The 13336-nt window shown below is 43.7% G+C and overlaps 1 protein-coding gene and 2 gene segments (V, D, J or C); all 3 read right to left on the bottom strand.

Annotated features, from left to right (window-relative positions):
* Window positions 1–507: 507 nt before the first annotated feature.
* LOC101175866 lies at window positions 508–1612 on the bottom strand. The segment is given in 3 exon segments: window positions 508–1055; window positions 1183–1402; window positions 1492–1612. Coding segments are annotated over 2 exon segments (597 nt in total).
* A 6908-nt stretch (window positions 1613–8520) lies between these two features.
* Window positions 8521–9736, bottom strand: LOC101175807. The gene is made up of 3 exons (XM_012512067.1): window positions 9603–9736; window positions 9056–9213; window positions 8521–8945 (listed from the first exon to the last, which is right to left on the bottom strand). The coding sequence occupies exons 1-3, from the start codon at window positions 9734–9736 to the stop codon at window positions 8521–8523; spliced, it is 717 nt and encodes a 238-aa protein (XP_012367521.1).
* Window positions 9737–12617: 2881 nt separating this feature from the next.
* Window positions 12618–13183, bottom strand: LOC101175764. The segment is given in 2 exon segments: window positions 12618–12976; window positions 13093–13183. Coding segments are annotated over 2 exon segments (408 nt in total).
* Window positions 13184–13336: the final 153 nt, after the last annotated feature.

Here is a 13336-nt window from a genome sequence, read left to right as displayed (position 1 = left end):
AAGTATTTGCCCCTTTAGGAACAAGGGTGACTTTACCTTCCTCTATGTTTTGGGAAGTACCTGACTGTGGCCTGAGGAGTCAAGCTCAGGGCCGGAAGAAGGAAGACAGCAGAAGCAACTCCAGGGCTCTCACAACGGCCAAGTGGCTCTTTGGTGATGCCTCCGACTGGGACCGGCTACCAGGTGATTCCAGTTGCTATAAGACCTTTCCTTATTTTTTCTAGGTATTGAAAACTTTGGGAGGGGGGAAAGAGGGCTCATGGTGCACAGAACACCATTTTTCATCACCTTCTGCTCTATCTCTATTTTCAATCATCTTTCGTTTTCTCTATCTTTGACTTTCCCAAAATCTCAATTTCTTCTCCCCAAGTTGTATAAAGCAAACCCTGTGATTCTCCCTTCTACACTACACTGTTATCAACAATCTTGACCACAAAATTAAATCCCTTGTCCTGAAAGAGAGTGCGCCAGCTATTAAATTACAAACATTTCCTCTACCCCTGTAGCTTATAGTGTCGGCAAAGAAGGTAACGCTGCAGTCAACCTACGGAAGCAGCACCATCCTCTGAGCAGGCTCTCTTGGCCTTGTTTCCTCCAGCCCTGAATTGCAGAAAGCCCCAGGCTGTGGGTCCCAGCATTCTCAATTGCCTTTCTTTCTCCCTGCAGTCCCCAGGTTCTCACAGATATGTCAGGGCTGAGGTTGCCCCACACTGGGCCAGGGAGGTTTGTGCACAGAATGTGGTTGGCTTTGTAGGGCTGTGCCAAGCTGCTGGCACAAAGATAAAGGGCCGAGTCCCCCAGCTCCAAGGTGCTCACATTCATCTCAGAGCGAGAGTTAGAGAACTGGCGCCCTGAGAATCGATCAGGGAAGTTTCCTTTTTCTCTCTGTGTCTCACTGAAGTATTCGAAGAGGAACTGAAGGCCCTGTCCTGGGGTCTGTTGGTACCAGAATACACTCTGATGCCCAGAGATAGGGGAGCAGCTCAGTGTCACTTGCTGTCCTCTCGTTTTGATCAGATATCTTGGAGTTTGAGTGACTCCAGCCTCTACTGGGCCTGTGGGAAAAGCAGATGGAGGATGAGCACAGGAGACAGCCTGGTGGTGCCTCCCCATGGTAAAGTGGAAGACACAGGGGTGAGGGCAGGCTCAGAATGGGATGCTGTCCTGTCTGCAGGGACTCACCTGCTCCCAGGAGACAAAGCAGCACCCAACAGAGCAGCCTGGAGCCCATGGCACAAAGGGGCAGGCAGCACTCTGTCTGTGCTCAGGGCTTGGTCCTCCTGGGGAAGAGCTAAGTTCTCAGCCTTGCTTTTCCTGGTGGGAGGGGCATCCTGTGATGTCACTGTCCTGTGTCCTCCTGAGGTCCACTGCTCTGTGTTCTGCACAGCAGAAGCCACTGGGCCTGTGAGGGAGGGAGACAGAGGCTGGGGAAAGAACGCAGGAGGGAGCCTGAGGGTGCCTTGGATGAGGCGTGCTCCAGAGATATCCCACCTGTGCCAAGGACTCACCAGGTCCCAGGAGACAAAGGCCTTCCCATCAGAGGCACCTGGAGCCCATGGCCAGGTGGGACAGAGCTGGGCAGGTGTCACCCTGCGACGGATACTGGTCCTCTGAGAGCTGGGGTTTTGAGCATCACATCTCTGATTGGATGTTAGGCTGTGATATCACTACTCTGATGTCATCTCTGCAGGTTCCCATGCACTCTGCCTCCCTTGTTATGCCCCTGGCTAACCTGATCCAGGACCTCTGCTTTGTGCTGTTAATACTCTCACATACCATGTGGGGCTGGACTGGGTTGCTCTAAGCTGGGCTGAGGTTAAGCTGCATGTCCCTCCCACAGTTCCTTTGCTTTCCCCTCCAGGCAGTTGTTCCTCTGTCTGTCCCTGCCCGGGACATGCAGGTTGTCCCATCCCAGCATGGGACATCCTATCTTCATCCTCCCTGGCAAGCTCACAGAGGCTTCCTAACCCACGCATAGCTGAAGCGCATGGCTCCCTGATGGGAAGCACACCTGTAATTTCATGTATCTGTCATCACACCTTTTAGTGAGCACAAACATTAAGCAAGGCTGCTCCTTAACCCTCCGTGTCCCAGGCTCCTGGCTCTGTGCATGCCCCAGAGACATTTGGAGCTCAGTGGTTCCACAGCACCCCCGTGTGGCCCACTGTGCAGTAACCAAGATTTTGCCGTTGTTAATGGACTGGATATTTATGTCCCTCCAAAATACAACCCCCAGGGAGACAATATTTGACGGTAGGGTCTTTATGGAGAAAATTATGTTTACATGAGCTTATAAAAGTGGAGCCCTGATCCAGTATGATTAATGCCGTCTGAGATGAGACACTTGATCGCTGGCTTGTTCTCTTTCCACCACGTGAGGATTCAACTGGAAGAGGGTGCTCTGCAAGCCAGGAGGAGGGCCCTCACCAGAGCCCCACTTGCTGGCATCCCCATTTCATACTCTGGAGTTGTGAAAAAAAAATGATTTGTATTTAACCCATGCAGTCTGTGCTATTTGCTGTGGCTGTCTGAGCTGATGGATACAGCCTTTCTAACATGGGGCAAGGGACATGGGACATATTTAAATTAGGAATGATTTCAGCATCATGACTGTTATACTGTTTCTCTAGGGGAACTAAAAAAAGCCCCCACATTTTAAAATTTATGTTCTTCAAGATCACTTTTTGCATCGTAAAAGGGAAAAATATGATAGAGAAGAAATGTTGCCTTTGAGAAAATTCTGATGAAGGAGATGATGCAAACCTGGCCTAGCTCAGGGAGGTGTGCTGCAGGAAGAACTGTGCCAGAAATTACACCAAGTCATCCTGTCTCCCTCGCTGCAGGCAAACTCTCAGGGATTTGTGGGTGATTTATTATTAAAGTTCTTTTTTTCTGTGATGACTCCAGCCAGCTTGCTCGAAACAGACCTTTCAGACCACTCTGTGCCACGTGCCAACTAATCAGCTTATCCAAAAATAAAGAAAACTGTACCCACTGTTCCCGTGCTGCTGGGGAATTTGTTTCTTTCCCATCTAAACTCACTGTTTTAGAAATCCTCTTTTTGCCTGAGTTCACTGACAATATCCTCTTGCCCACTTTCCCGTATATGAGTAAAGATATGTGCAGAAAATGATTAAATTTCTAAGTTTCTATTTGTGGTTCTATACTTAGTAAGCTAAGAAGGAGAGGCCAGACTGGGTTTAAAAAAGAAACATGAGACTTGGGAAAACAGAATCTGAGAAAGATTCCATTACAGAACCGCTATCCTTCACTTGCTACTTCTGATTTAGTTTATTTCCAATCCAAATTTCTTTAAATATCTACATTTGACATATCTGTTATCAAATTTTAAGAATAGTTACATATATACAGTAAATCTAGATATTGTCATTATGAAGTATTTCTTGATTTTTAAGTCCAAAGGCAAATGACCCCATGAGAAAGCAATGAGAAGAGGTTCCAATTCAGCTGCATCTGACATTAGCGGTCACTAGCCAATGTGCCAGTGAGATATGATCAATGACCAGTACCTCTTCCAAGATGCCATCCAGAGGACAAAAATGCCCTACTGAGGGAGTATTCATGGAAATAAACCAGTTAAAATTCTCTCAAGTTCAGATGGCAGTGTTCTATAACTTAATTTTTTTTTACGGATTTTCTGCATACCTCACTCTCCAAATAGAAGAATTAGCTTCTTTCATAGTAGAAGCTGATTATCTGATGTGGTTTCTGATCCTAGGGAAGGTAAAGCTACTACACAAAATCATAAAAATATAAGCTATCAGTAGAAGTCACGTTAAGAAAAACTATGTATTTTTTGCTTTAAAGGCATACCTAAAATTTTTCTGATTCCACTAAATAAAGTTACTAGAATACTGGTCAATTCTTTACTAGAAAAATAAACAAAACAGATATCTAGATTGCTTCTGAGATGCCTCATATCCCATGATGAATAGCCATTATATTTCAAAGAAGAGGAGGCCTAGATAATATTATAAAGATGTGTGAAATACCAGAGCATTCGATCTGACTCCCCCTAAAATTGCAGACTTGTAGCATCTCCTGGCTCCTTCCTCAGGGAAGCCTGATCAGACAAGAAGTAACTAAGAAACCAGAAACAAACTGAAAATCATGAGAATCTTCTGGGAAAACTGAAGCTATTTTGGGCCAGAGAATGAAGAGATGAGTGGTAAGTCCAAGACTGCAGTGAGAAAACAAACCGTGGACATTGGTTAAGCTCTGCCCTGTCTGACTTCCTCCTTGCATGGGGACAGTCTGATTTACATTTAAATTTTAGAAATGAATAGCAGAAGCCAGGCATGGTGGCTCATAACTCTATTCCCAGCACTTTGGGAGGTAAAGGCGGGAGGACCACCAGAGCTCAAGAGTTTGAGAGAAACCTGGCAACATGGCAAGACCTCATCTCTACCAAAAATGTAAACAAAAAAGTTAGCCAGTGGTGGTGGTGGTGTGTGCCTGTAGTCATAGCTACTTAAGAGGCTGAGGTGGGAGGATTGCTTGAATCTCAGATGTCGAGGCTGCAGTGAGCCACGATTGCACCACTGTACTCCAGCTTGGGTGACAGAGCGAGACCCTGTTTCAAAAAAAGAGAAGGTTCCCAGCTACTCGGGAGGCTGAGGCAGGAGAATGTCGTGAACCCGGGAGGCAGAGCTTGCAGTGAGTCGAGATCGCACCACTGCACTCCAGCCTGGGCAACAAAGTGAGACTCCGTCTCAACAACAACAACAACAAAAAAAAAAAAGAGAGAAGGTTCTGCTACCTCAATTCTTACAGAGATAGAAACTTTAGAGGAAAAAATAAGGAATGTAACCCCAGAAAATATAATTTGATTAGCATCAGCCGACCAGTTACCTGGGTTATCATTAAATGAGGTCAAATAAGTAAAAGAGAAACACAAAAATGTCAGATGTTAATCAAATAAACTACAATTAAAGTTAAAATATAAATGGAAAGGACAATAAGAAAGAGAGAAGTCTGAGAAGCGTGGTCACTGCATGTCTCAGGAAAGCTTCCCAGAGAAAAATAGGGAGCTAAGTAGAGAGCATGGCTACCTTGTACCAAGCAAAGGGGCTAAATGATTAGCTGGCCCACAGCTGTGCTAATGATTTGAGAAAGTGTGTGGAGTAATTACAGATGACAGAATCTAAGTTGAAAGCACAATATTAGGAAGCTGCATCTTTCATTGGAATGTGTGCTGGGTTTTCCCGCTTACTTCAATTTACAGGATTTCAGCCCAAATGAATCCATTTTCACCTCCACGGCCTTGCTAATGTAGTCCCTCTGTAACCACAATCGGGCATTATCATAGAACCCCACTTCTGCCTCTGGCTGAAATCAAGTGTTCCTGACTTGGTGAAGATGTTGCCCACGTTGCCCACCTTCTAAGGCAGGAGGAAACCCTTCCTTCACAGAAACTCCAAAGCCATTAAGCACGTACTTCTTTCTAGAGGTGATTAAATTTCTCTTTATGAGAACTCTTGTTTGTTCCTTCCAGCCTCAGAATTCTGTGAGAGCACAGTCATATGAAGGGACATGTAGACAGCACTAGCCCCGTGCAATACACACATAAAACAAGATTTACTGGGGAAAACTCACAAGCAAGAAGCAGAAACACTGACTCAATTATCCACCCCTTCCTTAGTCCATGCAGAGATGTGCTGGGATAGGCATAGCTCCATGCATTGTGGAAAGTCTGCCAAAAGAAGGATCCATCACCATTCCGCCATATGTATTATGGAGAGAGTGGGAGATGCGCATTTAAGGTCTACTCATGGTAGAATACATAGCAGGGGTAGCTTCTGGGCTGGCAAATATTTTCGTGTGATTGGAGATTAGAGGTACACCCAAGCCAGTGTTGTGAAGGCTAGCTAGAAGCCTTTGCACTATCTCAATCTGACTGAATTAATTACCTGCCAAATACTGATAAGGGTGTAGGTAGAGAGACAAAATAAAAGGAGAAAGAAGGGTACTCTCATTTCATAGGGGTTGTGCCCAGGTACTATCAAGAAAGTGGAAAGGAAAATTTTCAGACTGAGGAAAAAGTTTTGCAATACATATATCAGACTAGAATATTGTATCCAGATTATATAAAGGATTATATATAATATAAAAAATCCTTTATATTATATAAAGGATTCCTATAAATCAATATAAAAGATATATAATTTAACTTTTAAAACTGGGCAAAAGCATTAATAGGTATACAAAAAAGACATATCTGCAAATGGTAATAAAATCATTAATCCTTAGAGAAATGCAAATTAGAACTCCAACGAAAGATTAATATTATGCCAATAAATTCAACAGCAGACAAAATAAACAAATTCCCCAAAAAACACAATTACTCACTCAAAAAGTAGATAACTTGAATGTCCATAAGGATATTAAAAAATACACATAGATGTAATTTTAAAAATGAACTCATAATAATTAAAAGCTTTTCCAGAAAGAAAATTCCAGGCCCAGCTTACTTTATTGATGAAATTGAGCAAGTTTATCAATTTACAAATTGTGAAGAATAAATAGTACTATTATTAACATAGAAGCAAAAATCCTTAACAAAAATAAATTTAACTCACAATGTATAAAAAGATTAATATCTAATCAGTAGATGAGATTTGCCCCAGGAATGCATAATTGGTTTTATATTTAAAAAGCAATTAATGTAAGTTACCTTATTTAAAAATTATTTAATTCGATGCAAAAATTTTTAACAAAATACTGGCAAGCTGTATCCAGCAGCACATCAAAAAGTTTATCTACCACAATCAAGTAGGCTTCATTCCTGGGATGCAAGGTTGGTTCAACATACACAAATCAACAAATGTGATTCACCACATAAATAGAACTAAAAACAAACCCAGATGATCATCTCAATAAACACAGAAAAGGCTTTTTGATAATTCTATTAAAATCTCTGTAAACCTCTACCCAGCTTTATGACCCAGGAATGTCTTTCCCAAGACCCTAGCAACCTTCTTTTTGAGATATAATCGTCAAGGAAGATAGAGGCCCTTGTCTCCCAGTTTTTGTGGGACAGTAGGAGCCTAATTTAGGATCCTAACTTTACTTAGGCAAAAGCCTAATTTTGACAACTAACTTAAGAGGCTGCTCCCCCCAAGTTGCGAAGCTACCTCATTTCATAAAACTGTGAGAAGAATGTCTTCTCTTTTGATACAGCACAGATGACTATATATCTTGGGATAGGGAATCTTTTGTCTCTATAATAAATGAATGAATGAATTAGTGAATGAAAAAATATAAACAGAACAGCCAGGACCCACTCTCCTCTCTAAAGGCTAATGTAGAGCTGCTAGAGCTGCACTCTGGAGGCATCAGACCCTGAGCCTGATGATTTAACACATTGGGAATAAAGAGACCAAAGGGGGAAAAATAATCCTTCAAGTGTCAGTCTGGAGAGGAAATCCAGGGGAGGCTGAGACCTGAAACCAACAAGGAGACTTCCAGCCAAGGGAAGGAGAGTGGATGAGTTAGGAAACTTCCAGATCATGATCCATGGGCTCTGCAGCAAGGGGAGCAGACAGAGGCACATTTGCTGCCTGCAGGGTTCAGAGAAGGTGTCTGTGCATATTTGGAACTTTGATCAGGGCTAGAATTCACAGTCTAGCTTTCAGTGTACAAATGAGAAATTAGAGAATAGACAAGCTGAAATATAGAATAATAGAATTGGTGAAAATATATACATATTTCTCAAACACATTTCCCAAAGGGTGAGTCTACTACTGTCCTCTCTAGCTGACTTCTGCACTGGGACCCTTGCCTGGAAGTTCCTTCTCTGATTTCCCAGTGCTCAGGGCTGCTTGACTCTGCATGACAACAACCTGTGATGGAAGGGAACCCTTGGTCCCAAAGAAGAGTCATGGAAACCACAGAACACGAAGTGTCAGGAGAACATAGCTCCTCACAGGACAGTGTCTGACCCAGTGCAGGGTGTGACTCTGTGGTGACACACGTGATTGTTTAGAGGGTTCTTATAAAATTTTAAGCTAAACAATCCTTACAGCATGCTTGCTTTATTTCAGGAATTTTTTTTTTTTTTTTGAGACAGAATCTTACTCTGTCGCCCAGACTGGAGTGCAATGTCACGGTCTTGGCTCACCGCAACCTCCACCTCCTGAGTTCAAGTGACTCTCCTGCCTCCTGAGTAGCTGGGATTACAGGCATATGCCACCACGCCCAGCTAATTTTTGTATTTTTAGTAGAGACGGGGTTTCACCATATTGGCCAGGCTGGTCGCAAACTCCTGACCTCATGATCCGCCCGTCTTGGCCTCCCAAAGTGCTGGGATTACAGGCATGAGCCACCATGCCCGGCCTATTTCATGATTTAAAAAAAAAACATTTTTAAAAAACTAGATCTGAATATGTTTATCTTTTTTAAATCAGTTGATGAGGCAGAGTCACACTCAGGCAAAAGAAAACCCACAGTCTAAATATGTGCATAGGATGTAACATTGCCACATGGATGAATTAGCAGGTGCTAGGATGTTCTGAAGCTTCTGTCGGGGCTCTTGCAGGAAATGTTCACCCGAGCCGTCCGTGGCCCCCACAGCTTCCTGGCAGGCCCTGAAGGTTTCTGCACAGGAAACCAGTGACTCTGCAAGGCTGTGTCTTGGCTGCTGGCGCAGAGATACAGGGCTGAGTCTTCTGGCTGCAGGGCGTGTAGGTGAAGGTTTAAGAGAGAGCTCTTGGGGCATTCAGGTGAGAAGCGGCTGGGCACACTTTCATTTATAGAGAGTTTCTCATAATTGTAGACAAACATGAGCTCCGGCGGCTTCTTCGCTTTCTGCTTGTACCAATACATAGCATTGTGCCCCATATGTTGTTCACATTCCAAAGACTTCTTATTGGTCATTCCCATGACCAGGTGTTTTGGTGTCTGGGTAACTTCAGTGTCTATGGGAACTGTAGGGGGAAAGGGACAAAATTCAGGCAGAGCCCAGGAGGAGGGTTGTTCCTGCAGCCACAAGGAAAAGGCTTGGAGTTCAAGGACAGACAATTTCAACCTAACTCACCTGCTCCCAGGAGACAGAGAACCACACAGCAGAGCAGCCTGCAGCCCATGCTAGCCTTGGGTCTGAGATGGGGCCTCTGACTGGGGTCCTTTGGGTGAGGTGCTGGGCTCTGGTCTCCCTGGCCCTGGTTGGTGGTTTTTCTTGTGATGTCACTGCTCCTGACAGTTTCCCCAGACCCAGGGGATGTTTCTTCCTGACTGCTTTACATCCTTTCTAAGTTCTGATAGAAAGTAGATTTAAATTGTCTGGGCTGGGATGAATGGGCTGGGCAGAAAGGGCAGAGCCAGCTTTTTACTCCCCAAGGATATTCCTCTGGCAGGGGCTCCTTTGCTCTCAGCTGCTTCCTCATTATGGGGATCCTCCCTCTATCTTTGTCTTCCTGTCTTTCAGGATCCCTCTCAACAACACACCACTCCCATTCAAGGAATCTCCTTCTGTCCTGCGGGATCACATAAAACAGTGCCATTCAAAACGTCCCTTCCCTCTATGTCTAAGCATGGTGGAGCCCTTTCTGCCCAGCTCTGTGGACAGAGGGTGACTGCATGACCGCAGATCCAGTATGGACCAGCTCCCATCATTCAAGGGCATGACTGTGATGCCAACCAGCCACCAGGCACTGAGGAGGGAGCTGAGGGAGCACGAAAGGGATGAGCCACCCTCTGTCCCTGAAGTGGAGGGCATGGGGCTTGGCTGGGCTTAGAGCCAACATACACAGGATGCTGAAAAAGAACAACACCAGGTGTGTGGAGCAAAGGAAAGGGAAATCAGGTTGAAGTTGATGTTAGTGTGCTTTAGCTGAGTAAGATCATGTTCTCAGTTGGGTATGGGTGTCTCCCCATGGGCAAGATCCCTCCTGGCCCATCTTTTCTCTTACTCTCTATCCCTTCCCCAGGTCCCTGCATCAGAGGGATTCCACATCTCACAACCCTGAGCAGCGAAGAAGGGTTTGAAAGGCCAGGGGAGAATGAAGACAAAGGAGGTGATGGCAACAACACCGAGAGTCAGCAGCTGGAACACCAGGTATCCACACACCTAGGACATTCTAAATTTTTACTCAACAGAAATTATCTTTGTCTGTGTCTGGGCAGAATTCTATTTGAGTAGGGCAATTCAACTTATTCGGACAACAGCTAGAGAATAAACATGTATCTTACATGAACTTTAAGAAATGTAATCAGTATGTCATTGTTCAATTACTTCATATATGTGATGCCGTACTTCCTCATATGTTAAATCAGGAGAACTGAAATGAGATGATCTCCAAAGCCCTGCCATTTCTAAAATGTTAGAAACCACATTAGGTCATCTGTTCTGTGGAGAGCTTTCCAACTAGGAACCACCTGGATGAATTCCTATGGGTCTTCTCTACTTCACTGCATAAGCTATTTATGCTTTGTGACCATTTATTGAAATATCATCAATTTTCTTAAAATGTAAAGTTATGCCAATATTGACTTTTCATTTTAGAACATGTGAAGATACAAATGAATGCATATAAACACAAAATGAGATGATTCATACTTTCTAAATGACTTTTACCATCTATCTATTATTGTATTACATCAGTATTACCATTTTGTGATGAAAATTGTAATTGTAGGAGTGAGACTAGGGTCGTAAATCTATGTTATATGTAAATCTACACTGGGCCTAGGGAGGATACTTATCCATGAGTTAAGTCAAGGATTTATAATTTAGGTTTGTTTTAACCCGGGGATGTTATCAGTCAGGAAGAAAATTTTAGCATTCCTCTAATGTGTAAATTTTATCAGATTTTCATTGTGGCCCATAAAGCAAAACAAAAAAAAATGTAAAGGGATGTCGATTAGATTTTAAGAAAAGGGGGTTGAATATTCTTCCCCTTAACAGGATACATATGGGATGTATCTCTAACCTGCTACACTAGATTAAAAACCTAAAATTAATCTTGTTTTAAACACTAATATCGTTCCTATTAAAATTATTTCAATTGGTATCTACTTCAACAAGAAAACACTTTGGTCCTTCTACAAAGAAATAGAACAAATTTGAACAAATAAAATTTTATTGCATTGTTTAGTTCCCAATAAGTAAACCAAATTGCAAGGACAATTAAAAAAAAAAGCAATAGAGTTTAAACGGAAACCTTGAATAATGGTGGAAGTAAATGGTTTAATTTTCCTGAGGACAATAGCTAACATAAGCATTTGCCACAACAAGGGGTGGTGACGGGTGAGTTGAAGTCATCTGAATTAGGGATGGACCTAAGAAGGAAAATGATCTCAGGACCATGTGAATTGCAACAAGAGTGAAGAGTGGAATAGGAAATATGAAGAAAAGCCAAGTAAACACATTTATATATAATAGAAGTAGTATATGTGATTGAAGATAAGGGGACATAACTGACTCCAAGACAGCTGGGATTTAGGACACAGAGTACTAACAAGGAGTTCCAAGAATATGCATAAGAAAATCCTTTTTTTTTTTTTTTTCTGGGCCATGTCCTAAGCTGTGTATGCAGAGGGTGGGACTCCCGACGGCCCACCAGAGAACAAATTCTGGAAGGCTGAAGACATGGGCAAGGATGTCAGAAGATACCAAGGGCCGGAAGGCATTGGCATTCAGACCCAGAGAGAGTGGAGAGTCATGGTGGGTACACTGTGATTCCCACTAAGACCCTGGAAAGCCCATGCACTAGCAATGATGACCACATGCTGGAGCTCCCTAAGAGGGAGGGCAAAGCTAAAATAGAACATAAACCCTTTCTAGTCTTTCACGTAGGATATTTAGAAGTCTCCTAATGGTACATGCCACCCAAAAAATCTGTCTCCTTTCTGATCCATATTACTACCAGTGTTCCTCTACCAAAATATCAGTTTCATCGTGTTGTTTCACTTGGAGTAGAACTAATGGCTCACCATTCCCTAGAGATTTGTGTCCAAAGTCCTTTCGATGTCTCCCAATATCCCTACTCATCCAGCTGTCACTTACTCTTGAGGAGAGTTCAAGGTGACATTTGTCAGAATTGGGAGAGACTCTTGCTGGTCACCCTTCTTGAAGAGAAAGAGTCTACAAGGCGCAAGGTTGCTTCCACCGGCTTCTCCTCAAAACCTTCCAGTTTACCTATTGCCACGGAATTTCATGCCTCTCCAAATATTTTTCTGTTAAATAAAGTACTTACAGATCATCAGAATTTTCTCTTGATCTTAGAAATATTTTCCCTCCCCTCTCCTTTATGCTTGTGCTCATCAACCATTTTTAGCAATCATGTGTTTTTTTCATAATGTTATATAAAATATGAACAAATGTGTGCAGCACAGAAAGGCAAGAAGTGGCTTCCTCCATCAGTTAAGATCTTCAGTGCATAGGACAGGCTCTTTTTTGTTTGTGGAGCCCTAATACTTTAGTGGCTTTGTTGTGAAGCCCTGCTCTAGCTGATAAATAATTCTGTGAGACTTTTATGTGCATAAAATAGAGGACTTCTCCACCGGGTGCACTAGCCGGCTGTACTACAGACTGAAACTTCACCAGAGGCCATCAGTAAGTGGAGCCTGGAGCCTTGGGTGCAGGTGCACACACTCTCCTACGGCTTCCTGGCTGAGCCGGGAAGTTTGTGCACAGGGATGCGGTGCATCTGAAGGGCTGTGCCTTGACTGCTGGCACAGAAATATACAGCAGAGTCACCAAGCTCCAGGGACTTGATGTGAAGATTTAAATGAGCTTTGTCTGGAGAGTCAGGTGAGAAGCGATTTGGAACTGTTTCATTTAAAATGGGCTCCTTATTCCTGTAGCTAAACATTATCTTCAGAAATTTCTTAGAGTCCTGCTTATACCAATACATAGTATCATGGCCCAGATTTTGTTCACATTTAAGGGACTTGTCATTTCCCATCTGTGTGACCAGGTATTTTGGAGTCTGGGAAACAGCTGTGTCCAAGGAACCTGCAAAGGAAAGAAGCAGAGTTCAGGCAAATCCCAGGAGATAGCCTGCTGTTGTTGTCATGGTGAAGAGGCTGAGGGACTCCAACAGGATCCTGTCACCTGGGCCCAGGACTCACCTGCTTGGAGGAGGCAGAGGGCCACACAGCAGAGGAGCCTGCAGCCCATGGCAGAGTGAGGCAGACCAGGCAAGGCCCAGGGCAGGGTTCTGGTCTGCAGTGGTGAGAAGACTAGGCTGTGGTTTCCACTGCCTCTGAGAGGTGCTGCGCCAGTGAGGTCACAGCCTGTAATCATTCCCCCATTCCCAGGGTCTCCTCTAGCATGGCTCCTCCCTTTCATGCCCTGCACTTGCTCCTTTAAAGG

This window comes from Nomascus leucogenys, chromosome 13 (genome assembly GCF_006542625.1).
Source record: "Nomascus leucogenys isolate Asia chromosome 13, Asia_NLE_v1, whole genome shotgun sequence".
Taxonomy (NCBI): domain Eukaryota; kingdom Metazoa; phylum Chordata; class Mammalia; order Primates; family Hylobatidae; genus Nomascus; species Nomascus leucogenys.
This window is presented reverse-complemented; position numbering and strand designations above follow the sequence as displayed.

Coding starts and splice junctions, on each gene's coding strand:
- LOC101175807 (XM_012512067.1), bottom strand. CDS start 9,736: ATGCCCTCCACTTCAGGGACAGAGGGTGGCTCATCCCTTTCGTGCTCC. Junction 9,214..9,602: donor TGGTCCATACTGGATCTGCG/GTCATGCAGTCA, acceptor GGAAACTGTCAG/GAGCAGTGACATCACAAGAA. Junction 8,946..9,055: donor TCTCTGTCTCCTGGGAGCAG/GTGAGTTAGGTT, acceptor TTCCCCCTACAG/TTCCCATAGACACTGAAGTT.